This window comes from Microtus pennsylvanicus, chromosome 16 (assembly GCF_037038515.1).
Source record: "Microtus pennsylvanicus isolate mMicPen1 chromosome 16, mMicPen1.hap1, whole genome shotgun sequence".
Classification (NCBI taxonomy): domain Eukaryota; kingdom Metazoa; phylum Chordata; class Mammalia; order Rodentia; family Cricetidae; genus Microtus; species Microtus pennsylvanicus.
The window spans coordinates 45,325,459-45,349,770 of NC_134594.1; the positions used below are offsets into that span (position 1 = coordinate 45,325,459).

The 24,312-nt window shown below is 42.8% G+C and overlaps 1 protein-coding gene across 1 annotated transcript in view; it reads right to left on the reverse strand.

The window, feature by feature from the left end:
- The window catches only part of Gucy1b1 (guanylate cyclase 1 soluble subunit beta 1), a 42,376-nt gene extending 19,931 nt beyond the window's left edge, over window positions 1–22,445 (reverse strand). Inside the window, exons 1-4 of the mRNA XM_075950537.1 lie at window positions 22,308–22,445; window positions 21,716–21,789; window positions 8,272–8,372; window positions 5,395–5,513 (exon numbers count right to left, since the gene is read on the reverse strand). Coding sequence (XP_075806652.1) covers window positions 5,395–5,513; window positions 8,272–8,372; window positions 21,716–21,789; window positions 22,308–22,310 — 297 coding nt within the window. The 5' untranslated portion in view covers window positions 22,311–22,445. The remainder of the gene's footprint in view (window positions 1–5,394; window positions 5,514–8,271; window positions 8,373–21,715; window positions 21,790–22,307) is intronic.
- Window positions 22,446–24,312: the final 1,867 nt, after the last annotated feature.

Here is a 24,312-nt window from a genome sequence, read left to right on the forward strand (position 1 = left end):
ATCGGGGGAGAGGGAGGGAAATGGGAGGCGGTTGCGGGGAGGAGGCAGAAATCCTTAATAAATAAATAAATTAAAAATAAATAAATTAAAAATAAAAAAGGATAAATTAACAGCTCCAAAATGGATGGTTTCATAGACTTTAGAAAAACAGGTTGCAAAGTGTGCAACCCCTAAAGACAGATTTAAAAGCTTCCCCGGGAGTATCTCCTATATTTTATTGCTGTGTTCACTGGGAAAACTCACTTTCAAAGTCGCCATGGTGCCAAGTTTTAAACACTGGACATAGGAACACGAGGCATTGTATGAGGTCATAAGCTTGGTGAAGGAAGCAAAGACTCATGGGAGAAGTCCTTTCAACTGTTTAAGACAATCAATATAGAAATGGCAAAATTTCCTAGAACTAAATCACAGACACCATCTTTACTGTGTGGCCGCAAGTATACCATTTCTCTAAGGGAACAGACAGAGGCATTATCCCGATGAAAGAACCAATTTTGAAAAAGGTACTAATACTCCAGAACTAGGTTGCTGAGATAGCTTGGTGCGTAAAAACATTGACACCAAGCCTGATGACAGTTTGATTCCCCGGAACCCAGAAGGTGAAAGAAACCAACTTTTTAAAACTGAACCATGACATCGATACACGTGTCTTTGCATGGACACACATGTGGGTAAACTCACACATGAAATAAATAAGTGTGAAACAAATCAAAACAGCCAGTTCCCATAGGACTGAAGATGGCCTAATATATAGTTTTTGATATTCAGAAATATTTAAAAACAAATTCAAGTTTTATATGTGTGTGCGGAAAAGTGTGTAAATGAGTATGTGGGTGTGTACGTGTGTCTGGGTGTGTATGTGCTGAAAAGCCATTCTTGCTAATATGTCCAGAGAGACAGGGAAAGAAGATCCCCAAGTCCTTTGGTGTGCTGAAAGTGACAGATATGTCAAAGGCTGGTCTAACAGTCTCCTGAGGTATAACTTCATGGCAACTTTATGGTCCTCTGAGATATTTAAATGGCAATATCAAATCCATAAGTATATTTAATATACAGACACAGCAATGTATTTAAATGCACGGATACACTATTGTGGCCTTTAAATTAAATAATAAACATCAAGTTACCTTGTGCACCTAGAAAGAAAATTAGTTCAATGTGTCTCCTTTTTTGTGTTGGTTTAGGCTTATCTCTATCGACCGAAATTCTCAGGAAAAGAAAACAATTGCAGATAAATTGGGAATTCTATAAGACTGACTGAGCAATAGGAGCTCTGAAGAGTTGGAATGCTCAGATCTGGGCTAAATTGCCTTGGGTTAGCATAGATCCTTAATAGCCTTTTTCCCCATTTGTGACCTAATATCTTTGTGTAGAACCTTCAGGTAAAACCTCTGAAATATGTTCTTAGCCTACCACTAATTTTCACCCAGAGTTAAGCATGTCATCGGATAACACCCAAACTTGAGTGTCATTCCCTCATTCTGCTCTAACCTGTGTCTTGATTTATAATTTTCTTTTGTTCTGTAACTATGAAAGTTTGTATAGCCTGTGCCATCATGGAACATGTAACCCTACCTGGAAACCCGAATCTGTGTTCCCAAGTCCTGGTCTCTCATCTTTGCCTCAGAATAAACCATCCTATCTCCTCTACGATGGGAGTTAAACTTTTCTTAAACTGTGCAGCCTCACTTTGAGTGGACGATCTTTGAGGGAATCCTTACTGGCTGAGTTCCTGCCAGGTCTGTTTATTCTGTTTCCCTCCTTGCAGGGACTATTCTTTTCTCCTTAAACTATTGATTCATCCCCCAGATTCCGACTGCAGCCTGCATCCTCCAAGCTGCTCTCAGGGTCTCTGGCCTCCCTTGGTTTACATTCCAGTGGGAGAAACAGGAAACGGTGGTGCAGTCAGTGCCAGGGCCGAGGCTGGGGACAGCGTGCTTTGAAAGTGTGAGAAAAGCCAGCAGCGACCCCATTGCATGTAGGGCAGAGTCTGGAGAAGCAATGGGACCTGGAGAACTGAGTTTACTGTGTGAAGAGGACCCAAAAGCATGCTCTGGACAGAGGGAAGAGCATGCATAGGACCTCAGAGGAAAGAGGACCATGGCCAATAGGAGAGTCTACAGAGGTCAAGGCTGACTATGTTCTAAGACTAGAGATACAGAGGACAAATGAAGTGATTTCCATTGCCTTAAACCTGATAAGCTTGACACTTCCAGCGAGCGGTAGAGAATCACTCAGGGCTCAAAGAAGAAAAAATATTGAGATTATTTTAATTTTAGGTAAATCATCAGAGTTAAAGAGAAGACTGGAGAAGCTGAGAAGACTATCCAGCCTTTACATACAGGAAGACCCTTTCTGGAAGGTTTCGGGAAACTGCTAAAAAAGGCTGAGTCTTCCAAATGAAGCAGGCTCAAAGAGGGATAGGTACGGATATTTGGTTATTGATTCAAATTGGGGCTTACACATGAAAGAAAAGCCTTTGAACTCTCTTAATGGTCAAGCCTGGTTCATTTCACTCTCTCCTGGATGGTGGAAGTACATGCTAAAGAAGAATGTTTTATCAACATATGCTGGAGGAACATTTTTATATGTAAGCTAGGACCTTAAATCAATATGTGAAAACCCAATTCTTTACATCGCCGTGGAAGATACAGGAAAACAACCCCCAAATGTCTTTCTGCTTTTTAGCCTGACCATAGCAAAACCACCTCCTCTACAGTAGAGCATTGTCTTAGCAGAGTACGTTTGTCATAATAATTTCAAAACTAGAAAGACAAAAATTCACCTGTTCAAAAGGAATAAACAATAAAAATTTTGTAGTGTCCAAAAATAGCCTAATTTTTCACAGTCTTAATCATGGGGACATAGAATAAAACCAAACTTAATTTAAAGACGCTAGCAAAGTTTTTATCATTAAGTTGTAAGTGAGCCATTTTTCTTTTGCAGCATCTGTGAAAGTGGGTGGCTGACTTCTTAGCTCATTTCCAGTGTGAACGTTCGTGCCTGGTGCTGTGGGCTGATGAAGGGCCATGGCTGGGGAGCCCAAGGGCTTCCAAGTGAACTTCTGTTTTGCTAAATGATCAAATGAACGTATTGACGACCTAAATTGCTAGCTTCCTGCTGGTAGAGCAGCCAGTCCACAGCCTAAGTCAGAGAATCTTCTTTTGTCACTAATAGTACTTAGTGAGGAAACTTGTGGCTTTGAAAGGGTGACCTTTGAGTCATTTTGTTCAGCCCTTGCTGTGACCACTGTAGTGTCATTTCTACGGCTCAAAGAGCATCACAGAAGGCGGGGGAAGGAACGTAAGGGCCACAGGATGGGGAGGACAGCCATGAAACCTGGAATGTCCAGTACACTCGTGAACTCAGAAGCTGCGGTTGCCTTTTCTAGGCTGAACTTGTCAGCATGGGTTCTGGAGGAAACCATGGGGCCCTGGCTTTCACAGGACAGTTATTGGTTATTGGTAGTTGCCGCTGATAAAGAGGGGAAAACGATTTTTAGTGGCGTAGCCACTAGCTCATACTCACACCTACAGGGACAGTCTTGATTAAACCTAGCAGGTCCTAAAACAAAGCAAAACAGACAGATATGCTAGTAGGAAGAAGACTGTTATAAAGAGTAGGTTTTGTTAGAAATGGAGTGGGTTTGAAAGAACAGGGTGGGGGTGGGACCAGGGTCTACTACATAATGGACAATGTTGTCAAATAAGAATTACGCTTTTATAAAGTGATGAGGAACCTCTCCAGCTAGGGCCCCTACAGTGGGACAAGGCAGCCTAAGAGTGCAGAAAAACACAGGCACAGTCAGGAATGGATGTTTATTCCTCGGCCCTGATACAAGGTGAGTACAGGTGGGGTAACGACACTGAGAAATCTACTTAAAGATGTGGGCTGCTGTGTAGATAGGGGCATCAGAGCTTCACTAACACTGAACACTGCTGGAAGGCGGGGCTGAACAGATGGCACGGCCGTCGTGTGTATGTACTTCTCCATCATAAGACCAGAGTTCAGATCCCAGCACCCACATGGGGGCTTCAGAAATTCCTGTAACTACAGCTCCAATATGCCCTCTTCTGGCCTCTGTGGGTTACCTGCACACACACACACACACACACACACACACACACACACACACAGCATAGCACAGCACAGCACAGCACAACACATTTTTACATTTTTTAAAAATCTTTTCTGGTAAGGTGACACAGTGGTCAACCAAAAAACTTTTAGAATGGACTTTGCATTCAAAAACATAAAATCCCACCAACACTTTGAAATATCAAACTCCCATTCGTTTGAAACAATCAATTTAGAAGCCATCAGGTTGGCTTTAATTTTAGCAGCTATTTCGTATGGAAGGGAAGGCTTTCTTTGGACAGCAGGACTTCAGTAAGTCCACAGCTGGAGACTGTAAACCAGCGTTCATCATGATTTAATGCTGCTTTAAGTTTATAAGAAAAATGTCCCTGTGTAAACAGCAGACATTTTGATTAAACACAAAAGTTCTTATTTTGGCTGTTAAATCAATAATGCAGCTGGCCTTGGAGTCGTTTACATTCTCCCCAAACTGGGCTTCGGTTCAGCTGGTACTGCACTGACATCATTTTCCAGCAAGGTCCAGCCACTCTCTGCAGTCAGGTTAGACACACTCTTTGCAAACAAGCCCCATGAAGCTGAGTGTTCACACGTTCATCCAGAGGGTCTCACAAACGCCAGAGCTCAAAATAGCACAGGCAGTCCAGAAATAGCATCTCGGCAAGTGAGGAATTTACTAGCACAGACTTCTACAGCAATTATTCAACACTGTAAGATAAAGGCCTTGGGTGGTGGTATTTGTTTTATCTTGTTACCTGAAATGGGCTTTAGATTTATTAGATTTGGGGGTGTGTGTGTGAGAGAGAGAGTGTGAATGATCAACTAATTAGTAACTCTAAGGCAAAGAATTAGTTTTCCTAAGCAGGATACCCGAAACAATACCCGCAACCCCACCCCAACTTTTTCCTCGTAAGAAGGCCGGTCAGCACTTCCTGATTTAGGAGTATATTACAAAGAATAAAACTTTATTATATACGGAAAAGGAAAAACCACACCGTTCACATCTGTGATTCTTATTTAACGCAATTGAACAAATCATAATAGACTGTGGACTCTAAGAGAATACTAATTGACGGCTTGTATATTGAGAGTTATCGAATAGAGACTAGGAAACTACATGAAGGGAAATGCTGGAATGTGTGTAAGATCATCAGATAACTCAATGTTGTGTTAGAATGGCCATTGTTCCTCTTCACGAGCAAGACACTCTTGTCCAATTGGCTAAAGGGAAGCATTCAAGAGCTCAAATATACGAACTGACACCAAGAGACTTCACTCTCAGGACCTCAAGTTTCTCACCTGCAAAAACTCCCTGACGTTAGATCCCAGGACACGCAAGATGGTGTCGTAGCCAGACTCTTGACAAAAGACGAAAAACATCTTCCCAAACATCTGCAGGATTTCACCAGCATTGAGGTCTGTGTTGTAAGTTAGAGAGGACAGAACAACAGGTAAAAAACTGTCAGTGAGAAGGGAAACACAAGTCTAAATGAAAATGATTTAACATTTCCATAATTACTGTACAGTATGAACATAGACTAAGAATCTCTGAGCAGGGTACTGTGACGACACTAGAGAAGACTGTGTGCTAACATGTCAACAGCATGATTCATACTACTAGCAATGGGACCTCTTTCTCAGCTCTCATAGAGACACACTTAAATTTAATAGTTTATATGTTTAGTGTATTGTTTTGAGAAGCAGTTTATTCAAGCCAAAGACACAGGGCCAGTAAAATTTCCAATGGGTAAGGATGCTTTCTATCAAGTTTAGTGATCAGAGGATGATGTCCAAGTCCCATGTTGTGGAAGGAAAGGACTTTCAGAAGTTCAGTTCTGACCTCCACACAGGAACTCTGGGACATAAGCATCTGTATAACACACACACACACACACACACACACACACACACACACGTATACACACACTATAAATAAATATAACCCAATACTCCATGGCAAAATAACTTTTCTTTAAAAAACATAAAAACATTTCTTAGTGTATATCCTAATACCCTACTTTTTTCTTAATATGTAGTCATTAATACTTCCTAAACTTTAATTGGTTACTTTTTCTGTATGGATTTTGACTGACATCTTATACAACATGAGTTGTAATGATTTATTCGACCACACTTCTCCTACTGAAAATCCAGACCCTTTGTGCTTGATTACGTACACAGTTCTCAGAAAACCACTTACACAAAAATCCTAATAAGAAGCAGAACTCATATGTCTTTGTGAAAATTCCTTAACAGTGTGGGGAGGCAGATGGAGCCTTCGGCAAAATGCCTGCCTCACAAGTATGATAACCTGTGTTTGGAGTCCAGCCCTCATACGATAACCAGATACAGTGGTGCATGGATCTCCAGCACCTGTGAGATGGAGACAGGTGGGTCATGGGTCACTGGAGCCTGTTGGCCAATGAGTCAGCGAGCCAAACCATGAGCTTCAAGTTCAGTGAGAAACCCTATCTCAGAAAATAAGGAGAAGCAACTGATCAAAATGCAGTGTTGTGGAGCCTAGATCAAACTGATATATCCATAACACCACTGCTCTACCTGAGGCTCGGGAATCATTTGAGAAGAGGGGCCAGAAAGACCGTAAAATCCAGAGGAATAGGAAGGAAGTTTGCTGTGAGATTGTGTCCCCTAAATATATCAGAAACTGTACCCATGAAGTCTTACCATCGTGACTCCTGACACAGGAGCTGCACGACACTAACAGACACAGTAATGTGGAAGGGTGCAGGAAGCTCACGAAACTTCCAGTATAGGAAGAACTACAGGCAACTAAGGAATGCTTGTAGCAGAAGCATCTTTCCCATGGAAAAGCACGCCAACTGGTATTTAATAACAGATGCTCATCCCTGAAAGCATATACATAAAAGTAGCATTATGTGGTCTGAGCAGGTGCTATTCATGTATTTAGGAATACACGTAGCGTGTGTGTGTGTGTGTGTGTGTGTGTGTGTGTGTGTGTGAGAGAGAGAGAGAGAGAGAGAGAGAGAGAGAGAGAGAGAGAGAGAACAATAAACAAAAAAGAGGGCATGGATTTGAATGTGTGGGGTATACATGGGAGGCTGTAGAGAGAGGAAAAGGGATAGGGAAATAATTATATTATAACCTCAAACTTTTTAAAATGTTTTGAAAAAATAAAAATGATTGACAAAAACACCATGATCTCAGGCCTCGAGATGCACACATATACACACATACAGGCACACACACACACACACATGTGCCTTTCTCTGTACATGCACACACACAAAAACTTACACCTGATATACAAAAATGAATTTAAAAATATATTGTCAGAGTTTTTAACATTTTAAGGGACTTGGATAGTATAAAATCAGTTCCCAAAGTCACCTTATCATTAAATTGAAAATGTCTTATTTCCTCTTGGAACTCTTGACCCAAATAAGTAAGACTCTTGATCTGAACAGATATTTCAGTTTTTCAAATTGCAAAATTAGTATTTTAAAAGTTTGCTTCATATTTTATTTCATAATTGCTGTCTCCTTTTTTATTAACCATCTAATAGTTTTGTTTCTAATTCACTGATCGTGCCCAGTAGAGCTAAGAGTTTCATGGCTTCTGTATAGCTTACAGCCCAGACGCACGTGAGCCCCTGGCATGTGAGCACTCACAACAGTTCCACACCATGAGACCTGTCGGAATTACACTCTTTTCAGTAATGGGTCTTATTTATGAATTCTCTCTCTCTCTCTCTCTCTCTCTCTCTCTCTCTCTCTCTCTCTCTCTCTCTCTCTCTCTCTCTCTCTCTCTCTCGTTTCACATAGCTTATTATGGTAACACACATTTGAAAATAGTATTTTATGCACTCTACATATGATTGCTCACTCTGTGGTTGGGTTATAACCAGAGCTTTTATGACTGAAATATTAGTGCTTGCATTTTCTTCATACAAGGCCTCACAAGGGGAAGGGAGATCTCCGCTTTCCCCTTGTTGCCCACTAAATAGTGTATACTTGGAAGGCTGGGCTTCCGCATAGCCCCAGCCTAGCATCATAGGATTGCCCCACCCCAGTAGTTCAGTGCGCAGCTTGCTTGCGTCATCAGCTTGCGTCATCATACGCTGTGGTCTCGGAGCACACATTCCTCTGTGAACCTGTGTCTTTTTGACCCAGAGAAGGGAAGATTCATTGAACCTACTGAGGACTTTGCTTGCCGCCGCCACCAAGTCGTATGTTTTGGAATCATCATAGATTATTCTGACAAGAAACTGGCCTTCTTCATCCAGCTGCGCCTCTTTTCTGAAAGAAAGGAAAGTGTAGTGGAGATATAAGTTAGTATAAGACATCTGTCAAGATCATAATGATTGTGTGAATAATGGATCTATTTCTGGAACATGATTTGGGGAGGCAAAGTTGCTTAAATTGACACCGTGTACCTAAAAATCTAGTGATTTGGGAGAAATTGCTACGTGCTTCTATCCAAATCAAAGGAGGCATTGAGCCATATTTTAGTACTCTCATGTGAAATACAATGCCCAACACTATATATAATCAAAAACTATGTCTGTATTGGGAAAAAGTCAGAAAATATTTATGGATTCCCTACAGGTGTGGGACAGTGCCCTGGGAACTGGGGATACAGGCTCTACCAGAACAGACTGGAACCCACTTTCCTTGGAGCAGACAGACGTGTGTCTGTGAAAATGCAGTGCGTGGATCGGGGCAGCAGGGTGTGCGAGCCATAATTTCACTTTAGGTCTAGGTGTCCATTCGGGTAAATAAAACATGGCCAGCTGAGACCGGACTGGGGAGGGCAAAGCCTCAGGGATGACAAGGAGGTCTCTGGCCAGAGCAACTGTCATCAGTAGCTGGTTTTAAACACATTAGGTTTGAGTTGCTGAGTGACCTAGTCAAACCTCTTCCCATCTATCTTTCAAACATTAAACACAGTAGCTCAAATTATACACAGTTAGTACAAGGAAATCCCAGTTATCATTTTTTAACGGTCATCAGGATTCTATAAATACATTTATTTTGATAGGATTTGGATAGCTTCTCTCAAATAAGCGTCCGAGCAGAGGAGGAAGTCATCCTTCACACAGGGATGGGTGGAGAAAGCACTAACTAGTTCCCAGACGACTGTCTCCATGTGAAGTTCACACACAATGTGGGGAGTCATTTGTGACTCGATCCTCCTCAGCTGAACCTCTGTACCCACACCGTCACAGTGACACCTTCAAGGCCACCCATGGGCACACTTCTCTCAGAAGCCATCCAGTCATGGCCACTGCTCATTCTGTTTATTCAAGGGCCATCTCCCCATTTGTGTCAAGTCTTATGCACGACTGAGCATGGAACTGTTCCTAAAGACATCCTGTGTTCTTCAGACCATGTCATTTATGATTGTGTTGCAATCATGCAGAGCTGGGATGTTTTTTGCCCAGAACTCACAAGGTCTTAAATTCCATTCCCGGGACCAAGGAAACACGATTTCAGAGTTCAGAATTTATTAGTTGGATGAAGTTAGGCAAATCACGTATACAGCAGGAGCATGACAACTTAGCTTTTATGAAATGTGAGGGAGAATGTAACCCATCTCCCACGGCTATAAGGACACACAGCCATGTGAGTTTAGCTGTGCATATTAAAATGGAGTTTCATATATTTACTTTCTCAACAATATTACATTCTCAATTATTAATACAAACTCAATTATTGAGGTATATGTGGCCTTATTCTATGTCCCATACATACATAACTATCAAGTGAAAGGAATATAGTTCTCCAAAGTGCTTACGTCTTCTGAATAGCATGCATTGGGACGATACGGAAAAATTCTGAACATGTAATGGACAGATGTGTATCCTTTGATAATGCAGGGATTCTGGTTAGGTGTTCTATTGCGGATTGCAAGAATTCACAAGGCACAGGAAAGAAAAAAGCTAAAATTGAAATAACAAGCTTCCCTTAGCCTGAAATAACTACTGTCAATATTATATCAAGTTTTCTACACTTGAATATATAATGCTTTTCAATGCTGCCAATTTCAATGTCATATTTGATGGCTATCTTTTCATTTCAACAAATACTGCTTGCTGCCTCAATTTGCATTGTTTAAATACACTGAGTCTTGGCAGTGAGGCAGAGTGATTTTATTTTCTTCCACAAGTATAAATAATAAAATTATGATGAACATATTTGTAGCTAATTTTATTTCTATATAGAAACAGAATGAATTCCTAGGAGTGGAATTGCTGGTTTGAAGGACATGACTGTGCTGATTCTGTTATTATCCCATTAATTTTTTATTGTGAACCAACACCAATGTTCACATGGGAATTTAGAAACATCTGACCTAAAATATGCATAAATGCTAATCAAGTCTGCAATAAAATGTATGCTAATTCACCATAGTCACCATGTTCTGTTCTCCCAAATGAAGTAAATCAAATCACAACATGTATTTTTATAATAAACTTAGTTTGTATAAAACACACACCCAGCCATAGTAACCTTTAAATGAATGAGAAGCTTCCACACCCCCTATGCATAAAGTGGAGAAGCAGCTTTTTGCAGAGAAATCCACTAGGCACGGCCAACCACCAACCGTTCCTATATCTTCTCTATTAATTGCAACAAGTTCCTTTATCTTCTATTCCTAAAATGATCGTAGAACATGCTCCCTGGAGGGGGGACTAAAGTCAAAGTCAGTAGCAGTGGAGACCAGAAAGTGTCTTCTTGTGGAAAGGTCATGCTGAATTCCATTGAATTATTCAGACACTTAGGACTCCTTATTAGCATCTATCTCAGAAGCCGTGGGGAATATCCGGTTGTTTGTTATCTTTTCTAGTCCCTGACCCCAGAAGTTTTTTCCACACATAGTCAATGTTTCTTATGTTCTAGGCTCTTTTTCAAAGCATTTTCATGACAGTAAAGAAAACTACCAAAGATACCAGCCCTAATTGACCCGTAGATAGCTGGTAGAAAGAGGTAATATGAAAAATAGGTTAAATTCTATATTATGTTGTAGCATGATAGATGCTTCAAGACGAGAAGACAAGGGAGACACAATGAGAGTGAAGGAGAAGAAGGAAACAGTGGGATTTTACATACTCCATGGAGTGGTACTAAGGTCTCAGAGATGATGTGCTACGTGAGTCTTCAAAAGGGCAATTGCTGCCCACCCTCATGCACCCTGCCTTCTAGAACAAGGTCTCTCCTCTTTGCAGCTCATTCATCATCTCCCTCCAATTTCAGGGGACATGGTAACTAGAGAATCACTGGAGACTCATCCCCCCCAATTGGGCCTGGTTAACAGAAAACCTGAGCAGGAAGAGACATGAGCCACAAGGAAGGGGAGGCAGGCAGCGCCACCTGCAGACGCTACCGGAAATGCCCTGTCAGTGTTCAGCACCAATCCTACTTTCTGATATGTTCATATGGGATCAGGTTCCATGGTGGCTAATAGCTTAGCTTCCATGGAGGTACAATGAGGTGATGTGGGACAAGGAGGTGATTAATGTCACCCCCAGAACTCTTCATCACAGACCAACACCATCCGTCAGTGATCTTCATCACAGACCCCAAGAAAACCAGTCAATGATCTTCATCACAGACCCTGACACCATCCGTCAGTGATCTTCATCACAGACCCTGACACCATCCGTCAGTGATCTTCATCACAGACCAACACCATCCGTCAGTGATCTTCATCACAGACCCTGACACCATCCGTCAATGATCTTCATCACAGACCCTGACACCATCCGTCAATGATCTTCATCACAGACCAACACCATCCGTCAGTGATCTTCATCACAGACCAACACCATCCGTCAGTGATCTTCATCACAGACCAACACCATCCGTCAGTGATCTTCATCACAGACCCTGACACCATCCGTCAGTGATCTTCATCACAGACCCTGACACCATCCGTCAGTGATCTTCATCACAGACCAACACCATCCGTCAGTGATATTCATCACAGACCCTGACACCATCCGTCAGTGATCTTCATCACAGACCCTGACACCATCCGTCAGTGATCTTCATCACAGACCCTGACACCATCCGTCAGTGATCTTCATCACAGACCAACACCATCCGTCAGTGATATTCATCACAGACCAACACCATCCGTCAGTGATCTTCATCACAGACCCTGACACCATCCGTCAGTGATCTTAAAATCTTGAGTCGCTCTTCTTCCATTTCTACTACACATTCTCTCTCTCTCCAGTTTGGGAGGGTTTTCCCCCCTTCACTTTGTACCTGACTGAAATCACAGAAGGCGACTAGCAAATGTCAGCAAATTTAGGAAACAAGCTGCTAGCTAGATTATATAAGCAGAACACATTGCTCAAGTTCCAGGTCTCTACAATTCTGTCTCTTGCTTTGCTGACCCATGATGTTTATACATTTTCCTTAAAACCAATACCGAATGTACATGCCTATATCTGTAATATTTCTAATAATCTACCATTTACATTTTATATGCAGCATTTCCTTAGACCTGGAATTACCTGAATCCAGGTATACTCAGCAACTTTTCTAGACCCAATCACTGTTTCAAAATCAACTTGAGCATCAACCTTGCTTAACTTCTACATCACATGGGAGCAGCCCTTGGCCTGTCTACCATTTTAGTTTACAGGTAAAGCAAACTGGGGGTTTTGCTGAGAATTATAATTTAAAATTTTCTCAAAATTAAATATATTGGGCATACTTTTATTATTTATTTTGTTAACCTCTCGGTTTTTTCCAAATTATGAGTCAATGCCCTTCTTTACAGCATGTGAAAAACAAAGAACTTCAGCACTTCAGCATGCAGGGGTGCCGAGTCCGAGGGAGTTCCATGTCATGGGTAGAGCACAGCGTGGGCGCTCTCCTGCAGCCACTGGCGAGCACAGTCAGCCTTGGCCTCCTGCTCCACACCCAGTGTGTTTGACAGGTGAGGTCCAGGTGCTGGAGAAGAAAAATGAGGAGGCCACCGGGGAGGAAGAAGAGGGAATATCCAGGAGAAGAGGGGAGAGGAGGAGGAAGACAAAAAGAAGGAAGAGGAAATGTTTAGGGGAGAGAAGCAAGAGGAGCAACAACTCAGAAAGCCCTATGCAGCGTAAAATAAAGCTAGTGGGCTCTTTGCTGACTTGTTGGTAAAATGTATGGATTCTAATGGCCAAAAGCAAGCTCTGCTTTCCTATGTGACTTAAAAGAGTGGCTAAATTCTCCAATGGTGACAAAGTGATATAGAATTATATGCTGTGTTCACTAAATAAGTATTGTGTTATAGAAAGATGACATATTTTCCTTAAAGCCATTCACTTCTCATTTTCACTGATTGATAGTTGTTGGCAAACTCATCTTCATATCTACTAATTACTTCCAAAAAATAGGTAGTAGGTAGATATAGCAGAATAATGTTTTGTGGATTGACTGAAATAATCACCATCTTAATACACGTGTGCACATTTTAAAACAAGGGAATGAATTAATCACTCATACCTCTTAAATGTCTATACTTCGTATTACAAAATCAAGCTATTCAGTATAACGGCACAAGTCCATAGTTCATGTTTAGTATTAAGTATATTTGGTGTGACTTAAAGAAAAATAATTAGATATACAGTGAGTTCAAAATGGCCAAGTTTCATTTCTCATAACTGTTTAAGGAGCTATCCATTGATTTCATGTGTGAACACAGAAATGCTGCCTTTGCTTCCTACCCTGGGCTGCTGCTCCTGAGCACTACCCAGAAAGTGTAGTCCAGGGAAGGTCTGTGCCGATGGATAAAGAAGCATCCCATGGAGGTATGAGAAGGGATGTTCCAAAATGGGACAGTCTGAGGTCCGAGGAAATGACATCTCAAAACGAAGTTCAGCTCCCAGCCAGAAAATTTCCACACTTACCAGACTCTCAGTTCCACCCAGCACCCCCAGAACTACTGATCCAGGAGCATCACTGGTGCACACAGATTTGGTCTTTCTAATAAATCCTAGCAATGCTGAGGAGAGAGGGAGGGAAGTGTAATAAAAACACTTAGCTGTATCTAGTCATTATGAAAATTAAAATGTTCCATTAGAAGCCACAGATAATAACTGTAGGCAACATTGAAACTGTATGTGGCTTTCTTTTTTGTAAGTGGCTGGAAAAAATAGTTGCTATTTCTCATTATCTAAGTGCAGTGATTTTAATCTCTGAACCCCCTAAGGTGCGACTCCAGTGTGAAGAGTTTGCCCGAAGGAGAGACAGGCCCTTTAAATCTAGGGCCAGCTTCTATTTTGGATTTTCCTTGAAGCTTGGTTCCTGTAAGTGAAGCTGTCACTCATGTATGCTCTGATGAGTGACAATGGGGTCTCAGTTCTAAGCAAAACAACGCCGTCACTCTTGGTATATTTTTGTTTTCACTGTGACTTTCCTGACATGGGAGACCTGTCACAGCAATGACTGCAGCTCTGAAAGTCACTCATAAATGTCTTCAACGGGCGCCTTCCACAGCCTTATCACACAGATGGATCCATTTGGCCATCAACATTGCCTGGGGAGCGCCCGATCTCAGTTCCCCTCAAAGCAAACAATCTGCTCAAAATTTCGGTGGGTATGGCTTTCTCTCACAGATGTGATGGCTGATTAAATAAAAATAGCTTCAAATCTTAATAATGAGTGTCACCTGTACATACGCTGGACCATTCCAGGAAAGCAAAGGCTAATGAAGAAGACACTAGTATACACGTAGAGATGGGTGGAGTCTTTGCTAAGTCAGCCCTCCCTGGGAAGGAGAGTACAGGTTCTCGCTGGGAGAAAGCCCCAGTCCCTACTCTGTGAAGGTGTGTGAGGGAAGTTCTCTAATATCCTCCTGTTCCCTAACTTACAAAGTGACAATAAGGGTGAATGGAGTGGATGTGACTGACGGTTTGGTGATGTCATGTGCCGACAGCATGAGGATACAGTAGACCTATAAGGCAGCTGTCCAATGTGAATGAGATATTGTAATCAAAATAGAATGGTGTGCTGCCAAGTCCCCCCACACACCTAACTTCAGCATGGCATACATTTCGCTACAATTTAGGACGCTGTCCTTATCCAGCATCTCACAAATTAAGGACCTAGATGTGTTCTGAATCATATGCATACATACATACGATGAGTATATGTTATACAAATGTTGTCTATTGTCTCCAATTTAGAGTGTAAAAACAATTTACATGCAAATGTATGTATCATATTCATGGAGAATAAGAGGAAAATAGAGACACATGTAATAAAGGGAAGGAAGGGAGAGAACGCGCCAATCTCTAGGTTTTACCCTAAGAATGTTAAGAAGCCTACACTCCGGTGAGGCAGGTCAGATATTAGAATATATGAATAATTCAAAGCACACTCACCCGTGACTAGGAAGGGAGCACAATGCTGAATATATGAAACAGTTCCTTCAAATGCCTTTGCTGCGGTAGGGCAAAGCTGGGAGGAGGACATTGATAGAACACAGAGAGAACATGTGGAACAGAAGAGGCTCAACTCCCCACCTCAGCATAGTTAAGTGACTGAGATCAGACCTCAGGGTGGGATGCTGAGGGCAAATGGGACACGGTGCACACTGACCTTTGTCTTCCTTACTACCGTCATCGACAGTTTATAAGGGAAAATGTCTTCCACTTTTCTACATACAAACGATAAAGGCAACGTTTTCCTACTATTTATTCTTTAGTGCACAGACAGGCGAAACAGTGAGCACAAAAGCCGCAGAGCTTCAGGTCTGCGCTGTCGCCCAGGAACAGGGCTGGAGAGATTCCTCTTTATAGTGCTCATTTCCTTAAGTGTGCTTTCCTAGAGACATCTGCACAGCGTCAACCCTTAACTATCACCTTCCAACACGCCATGAGGAAACATTTGCCAGGTCCCTGTTGCTGGAGGGGAAAAAAGACATCGCAAAGGACATTGCTCTCGCAAACAGCAGCCATGTTTAGTTAATATTTGCCGTCACCCCATCTTGACACAGTGAGAGCGAAAGCATGGGGTTTCTGGGTTCTCTTCTAGTCCTCACTGGAACGCACAAAAAAAAAAGCATAGAGCCGGCTAATATGATTCTGGTATATACCTAATGCACGCACACACAAGAGGAAGAGTCTAAGGAAATTAAGACTCCCCTAGACCAGTCTTTGGGCTGTTGCAGATCATAGAAACAAAACTATCAGAAATGCTATGGCCTCCCTTATCATGCAGGCACCATGTTGTTCTCAAAGTGGTATGGATTCTAGAAGATTCTGTGTAGACAGCTCACCAGCAGCTGTGTGAGGCCTAAGCAGTTAGCTTCCTAGCATCAAGCAAATATACACAGTGTGTCTTCCTCTGGCTTTCATGCTACCTGGAATAATTTCCTACAGAAAAAGGTCTCACTCGTAATGCACAGCTAATTGACTTATTTTTTTTAGCTTTTCAAGGAATTTAATTTTCAGAGGTTGTTGTATTTATAGTTGGAAACTCTTCTTGGGTAAACACATCTAGAAGCATACAGCCTGGTCTCAGAGGACTGGTTCCAAAGTAACTTGTGACTTTTCAGCCTCCTACACATAATGACCCTGACAGTGTTCCTTTAATTTCTTCAAAATGCAACTTCATAATGGAAAAAAAAAGACAACTATGACAAACAAAGTGAGCTGGAAAGTCATTTCCTGTTTCAAATAGATATCTCAGCACTCAGCTGAAAATACATAGAGGAAACGGTTCTAGAAAATTTAAAGAGTTTTCTCATATGAAGGGCCAGTCACACTTTCAAACACACATAGGCTTTTTCCTACCTGGACTCGGCTATAAAAAGGCATAAAAATTTATTTAGCTCACCCCATCATGAATGTGAAAATGCCATAAAGCATGCCAGATTATGGTGATGCCCTGGTTTGCTTGCTTTCATTGGTTTTGATAAACTCAATATAAAGAGCACTGGCAATCTCCGTGTAGATGGCATAGTGAAATAACGATCTTCCTACAGTCTGCAGAAGGCAGAAGGTGGGCACAAGGCAGACACAGAAAACCTGGCAAGAAGGTTGTTGGAGTGTAGGGTGAGGGGAACTGATAAGGACCAGGAGGAAAGAAGCAAGGCCAAGGGATAGTCTGAAGCAAATGAGACCAGCCAGTGTGTGAAGACCGTAGAGGAGAAAGTGAGAAAGTGAGGTGAGGACCTCCAGCAAAATGAAAGGAAACATTTAGGTTGAACTAGCAGGCAGGCACAATGGGCTATTGTTCTTGGTATTTTGTCTGGGTGCAAAGTGCTAGGCAGACTGTTTAGCATTGAGCCACACCCCTAAAGCAGGCCGCTGTTGTTGAAATGGAGCTTTACAGCGTTCAGGCGTGCTGCAGAAGAAAGATGTCTAAAAACCCAGTTAACAGAGCGAAGTGGAAAACAGTGCACGCTGTTACTCCGGCAGCTATTCAAGAACCATATTAAGCGTGTTTCCAGATAATACTGAAGGTCCTGCAACAACCAAGGCTATCAATTTCCCCCATATACAACTGAAACTTGGAAAGCTTGAGCAGGTTAAGAAGCCATGTAACTATCCTCATTTTTAAAAAATTGCTTGTTTGGGCCCTAATATTGATTCATAATCAGCAAATTCAACTACATATACGGAATCCAAACTGGAATAGCAGTACATGCTATCCGGCAGTCAAGCCATTTCCTTATTTGAGTGACAGACAGGAAAGTTTTTTTAAAAAAAATGATTAAAACTAAAAATATCCTGATATCTCTAGACATTTTCAAGGCAAGAATGACATCATTTGCTTTTCTGTCCTCGGTGCCAGAATTGTTTAACCTATGTTCATTAAAGATACGCTTAACAATGAACGAAAGAAAAAAAGAGCCAGTGCGGAAGAAGAGCCAGTGCAGCAGCTTGAGCAAAGCCATGAAAAACACTTGGAAGGCGACGGACCACAAATTGACAACAGTGTCTGTTAACTAAAATGATATTGCATAATTCTAGAACTTACAGATTTCATACCTACATTTGGACTGAACTGTGTATTTCTAATCTCTCAGAAAGTCTGATACAAGGTAGCCAGTACTCTGGCCTGGTCACCTGTAGGCAAGTCAGTAGAGTTTCCTGAACGGCGGTGTAGGTGTGGGAGGGGCTGTGTTTTTTACTGTTTTGGATCCCACCACTGAGTTACATCTTCAGCTACATCTACCACTTGTTTCAAAGAGACTTCTAATCATTTTAGAATCATTTGAACCCACCTTTAGAATTCGTGTATTTTCAAGGGTAGTCAGAGAATCTCAGAGCTCACTGGCACAATATAGTTGTCAGGTTAACCAGGGCTGATGCAGTGCAGCAGAGGCAGACCTATTGATCATTTAGAAGATATGCTTATGGGCATAAAGTCTGACTACATTTTTCTAAATGAATAATAGGTATTTTTTTCTCATCACTCAAGAGACATAGCTTCTTTAAGAGGATCATCTGAAAATTTGAAATAAATTTACAAAGCAAGATCTGAAGCAGATTTGGGAGCAGGGCTTGTCTCTTACTCTTTTATGTTACTACATAGATCAAAAGTGGGTAATGACGCTATATCCAGAACACTGGATGTTCCCTGGTTCAAAACATAGCAATGACGTATACATGGCTACATTTGAGAATTTATACAGATACATCCACAACATCCTGAAGCTGGTCTTGGAAGTAGACACTAAGCCTTTTCTGTCTGTCACTTTGAGATGAATTGCCTGGGCTTGGGTTTGGGGCAATTTTTACTGAAGAGGGGAGACAAAGCTCTTGGGAGTCGGTGATGCTGATGATACTAATTCATGTGGTCACCGAGTTTCCAAAGAGGTATTTTCCTGCTCATAGTCCTCTAGAATTTTTATCTGGAATCTATTACTTGGATTTTTATTTGTCATTAAGTGTGTGACTTCCTGTCTAGTAAAGGATGGATGTCCACTTCCTACTAAACTAAAAAAAAAAATACTACAAAACATGTTAAAATATACAATTAGACAGTTTTTCACAGATCAAAAAAGAAGATAGAAGTGTTTGGTTCGTATGGAGGCAAAAATTATAAAACAGCTCTTCTCTCATATTGAGACTTCCATAAAACTGACAGCATCTTGGGGAATGGCTGCAGGGGAGGCTCAGGAATGGGAGGGGAGGGCCATCTTCATGGCAATAGCGTTTGTCAGTGATATTTCTCTCCCGATCAGTAAGCATCTGCTGTTTGGGCAGATGCTCTTCCAGGAAGCATTAGGCAGCATCTGGGGAAGCCAGGCAGAGTAGTAGCAAGGAACAGTTTTAGACCCTCAGTGCGAGAACCAAGCCAGACTGTCCAACACATATGCAAAACTGCACCCATGACCTCTGAGGAATGCCTTCCTAAAGAGAAAACAGGCAACGGAGTGGCCAACCCTATTCTATTCCTCTGGTAAGGGCACCATCCTCACAGTAATTTCAGAGAAAAATGATCTCTATGACCTGGTTCATATTTATAAGAAGTGTTTTTGGATGATTGGCATTATTTATCACTTGGCCAACTAAGAATTTTGTTCACCCACACCTCAAGATAAGTACACACGTCTGTAGTCCAGGCCCATGAGAGGCAGAGACTGGAAGACTGTTGTGCTGTTTTGAGAACAAGCCAATCTCAACCACATGGTCATCTCCATTCATTCAAAGATACATAGCAAGAACCAGTCTCATGTGTGTGCGTGTGCATATATGCACACACGCATGTGTACAACGTACATGAAGAAACATGTAACAATTTCAGCCACCACTTGAAAGTTAATAGAATATATATATATATATATATATATATATATATATATATATATATGTATGTATGTTTAGGTCTTAGCCATCATAAACAAGTATCTGGATAATTTAATTTTAAAAATAAACGTGTTGGTACATTCTTCTATGAAGTATGAAGTAAATTTTTTTCTACATTGACTAGTTATCAACATTGATAATGCTCAGATGTGTATTCTAAGTTTTATTTAATTTGCATAGTGATTATTAACTCATCATAGTCTGTTCTTGTACTCTCAGAATCCTGAACATATCAATTGTTATGGTTTATCTGTCATGGACTTTGGGGACTTCTCTTCTAAAGGTGAAAGGTTAACACATGGGGATGTGTGCTCCCTTCACTCACAAAGAAAGGGCTTATGTTCATCCTCACGCTTGTCTACACCGTGAGGGCGTGTGCTTAGTGTCTTCAACGGGGCCTGTCTCCACTGAAAACCAAAACTATGAAAGAATGAGTAAGGTCAAAAAAATTACAATCTCTAAGTGGCCTTACTTCTTAGAGTTTTGTTTGATATAACTGCCTCATCTGGCCCTCTGTTTATAGGATGTTTATAGAGTTTTGTTTGTCATAACTGCCTCATCTGGCCCTCTGTTTATAGGATGCAGATGTGTCCTGCGAATAACATAAATGTGGATAACATGAAAGACTCTGGAACATCAATTAAAACTCGTACCCAAGAGAGCTGGAGGAAGACGTTGCGTTCTAGAGCTTATTTCCACAGAAACAGATAACTAAAGAAAATCACCATCCTATTACTGAACCATAAAGTCCATGAAATCGATAGCTAATAAAAATGTGCTGAGAAAAATAGCAAGGGCTCGTGTGCTATCATTGAGCCCAGGAACTTATCAAATAAGAGAAATGGGTTCCTCACTGCCCTTCTTAATCCTCACCACTCTCCCTAGCCAGTTAGAATGTGGTGATGCCTACCTGTGATTTTAGTATAGCTAGTTGGTAGCAACACTCGGCTATGCAAGAGTTAAACGCCCGTTTCAACAAGGGAGCGAAGGAAAGATAATTCTGTTAAATGGTAAATGCTCTGCTGGGCATGGTGACGCATTCCTCCAGTGCCAGTGCTCAGAGAGGCCTGGAAGATTGGCAGGTCCAGGACAGCCTACGCTGTATCTAGGGAGATCTCTCAAAAAAATCTAAAGGTCAGTCATGGAGCTTGGTGGCATCGTGTTCGCCTGTCACGCACAAGGCTCAAATTCAGCCCCCAGTAAAACCCAGCCCAAAACCCACAAAAGGCTTCAGAGGTGACCAGGGCCTTAAAATCTCACCTAAGTGTATTCTTCTGTCCCATCTGAGTAGCAGGCTCGAAGTTCTACAGAAACTAGGGTGCTCTGTTAGCACTCCTAGAAGAACGCCCAGCAAAACAAGGCTGATTTGAGGAGGTTATCGGGCAGAGGTCCCTTTATTAAATACGTGCTTCACGTGACTTACTGGAGAAATAATTTCTGAGTGTACTATAGCATACCCAAACGATTTAGCCATATTATGTGTACCAGGTGTGCAAATCTCAGAGCACAGCAAGTCTTCTGTTCATTTCCTGCCTCAAGTCCCAGAACCTTTCTAAGGCCCCTGCATGGGAGCTGACCAAGCCTCCGAACCTGGACTGGGAGCCTCAGGACTCTGGCAGGGTGTTCCCACGCTCAGACCGGGTGAGGAGGCCGCAGTGACCCCAAGGGGCCACGCCACGGCCTACCCTCCTCTCCTGGTCCCGGCTCCAGAGCGTGGGAGCGGAGACCAGAGGATGCGCACCACGACCCTGCCTGGAGCATTAGGGAAGCCAGCGCGGGCACGGTGCCAGCGCAGCCCTGGGAGCAGGGCTGTTCACTTACTTGATGTCTTCCCACACCTCCGGACCATAATTGCGGATCACCAGCAGCTCCAGGGCATGGTTGACGAATCCGTACTGCAGATCAGGGAAAGACTGAGGTCAGGGACCTGGTCCTTTCCACCGCGTCGCCCACCCCGCTCTGCTGGCCTGTCACTCACCATCTGGTTGCGCTATCAGGGTACCCTATACTAAAAGGGGGAGATTCCCGAGAATCAATGGATTCTCGGCTCCACCGCACCCCCCTTCCTCATCTTCTTACCCTGCTCACCTGTCACCACTGTACAACAGGGACAGCAAGGGAATCTGAGCCCCGGAGCCTCCCACCTGACCCGGCCCGCGGAAGAGAGAATCACCCGAAGTCGAAGGCTGGCGTTGCGCGGTGAGGACCTAGTCGGGACCCAAAGACTCAGAGCACTCCAGCAGATCATGTGTCCCCACCTCCCACCGAAGGCGCTGTTTCCTGCAGCCTTCCGCTCTGTGTCCCCCCCACCCCCCGGCTTGCTCCTGCAGCACCGCGCAGTCCACTCTCTAGTCTCTTAAGGTTCACCCCGCCTAGGTGTGAGGTTCCCGCTGAGCGTCCTGACAGCACTCACCATGGTGTCTGCGCCCGGAGCCCGGGAGACAGCCTCGGCACAAGGGTACCGCGGAAGAGACCCAGACAGCGACTACAGCGGCGACAGCGCACCCCGACCAGCACAGAGCTGCAGCTAGAGCATCAGCCTGGGCCAGCCCTGATTGCCACCTCTTCCCAGCCAATGACGAGTAGAGCCACAGGAGACCAGGCGCTGTTTCTTCCCATATCTCAGCCAATCAGAGAGAGCGGAGGGAATTCGGATGGGCTCAGAGCTACTGGGCTCCAGCCTTTTCCCGCCCTAGTTTGGTTACAAGTCCTTCATTTGAGACCTTAAGGAAGATAGAGCAGAGCCAGCTACACTCCTTCCAGTAGTGGGTGGGTGCGTTGTGGTCCTGGTTCATGTGTGCTAATCCAGAAGTCTGCTCTCTGGCTTGTGGTGTGTGTGTGTGTGTGTCCAGCGGTGATCAGCATCATCATGTTTATTGCAGTTATGCAGATAAACATTTAGTCTGTGTCTTACATCGCAGCAGCTGGCAAACTTATAGCTAATTCTACGGAACTAACTAAACACATTTTACTTTTTTTTAATTTTTTTTATTGAAAAAAAAATTTCTGCCTCCTCCCAGCCTCCCTTTCCCTCCCCCTCCTCCCATTCTTCTCCCCCTCTCCCCACTTCTATCCCCCTCCCTCTCCAGTCTGAAGAGCAGTCAGGGTTCCCTGCCCTGTGGAAAGTCCAAGGTCCTCCCCCCTCCATCCAGGTGAAGGAAGGTGAGCATCCAAACTGGCTAGGCTCCCACAAAGCCAGAATATGAAGTAGGATCAAAAACCAGTGCCAAGGACATATTTGACTTTTAACCACTAATTAAGTGTACAGACCAAGATGCTCTGTAATAGATAAGAGGTTAAACAAGTGTATTAGACTTTCTGTCGCTGATACAAAATACCTGACATTAATCAGCAGAATTCATTTGGACCCACGGTTTCAGTGGTTCATCGTGCTTGGCTTCCATTGCTTTGGGACTTGTGAGGAGGTACAGCTCCTAGGGAACTAATTAACAGAGGCTACTCAGTTCATGACAGAGACATACGGATAGGTCTGGGATTGGCTATAGTTCCCAAGAACACCCACGATGGTCTACTTCCTCTACTAGGCTCAAACTCCAGAACTTCGAGAAGTATTCAAAATGATGCTAACGGCTGAGGGCTGTGCTTTCAGGACCTGAGTTTCTTGGGGGATCCTTCACATGGGGTCATAACTGCGAACAGAACGTTAAAGCATCGCTGTCCTTTTGTGAACTGCGCAGGATTCATGGTATTACAACCCAGCAGTTAGAGTTCCAGATGTTTTGAGTCTCTAGAATTCTCATGTGCTCCTGTTCTCAAAAATCATATGAACACAAATGGGCCAGTAGAAAATACGTGGACATTTGGTTGATCTCCCTCCAGTCTGCCTTCTAACGTGCAGGTGAGTCACTTAGTGGTGGAAGACTCATAAGGAACAAGAGCAGATCTATTCGGGGATTAAAGGTCGCTGTTGGAGGTGCATGGTTTTGAGTCAGCCCCGGGAAAGGTCAAAGGGCAGCCATCAGTCTCATGTAGACCCGAGAGTCTTTGTAAGCAATGAAATCTGTCTGAATCACCACACTCTGGAGATGGGAAACGTCAAAGCAAGAATAGTACACCAGCAGCCAAACATAACCTGAGGAGGAATAGACAATAAGGAAAGGAGATGACAAAGAAGACATCGGGCAACCGAAACACTTCCATCAAGGATGCTGTGATTAAACAGATGAATCTTTCAAACAATGGGACATCCAACTTTATACAGCTATTTAAATATGAAACCCCTTTTTAACTTTTAAAATTGCACATTATACAACTAACTATGAAAAGACAAGATCAGATCCTCAATGATAAAGACACAGGCTAAGCAAAAGCCAGCCATGAAATCATCCTCAATTCTATAGATAGGGAGCAGCAGGGGTCAATTGAGCATGCCTGCCACACACACCAGCCAAGTATAA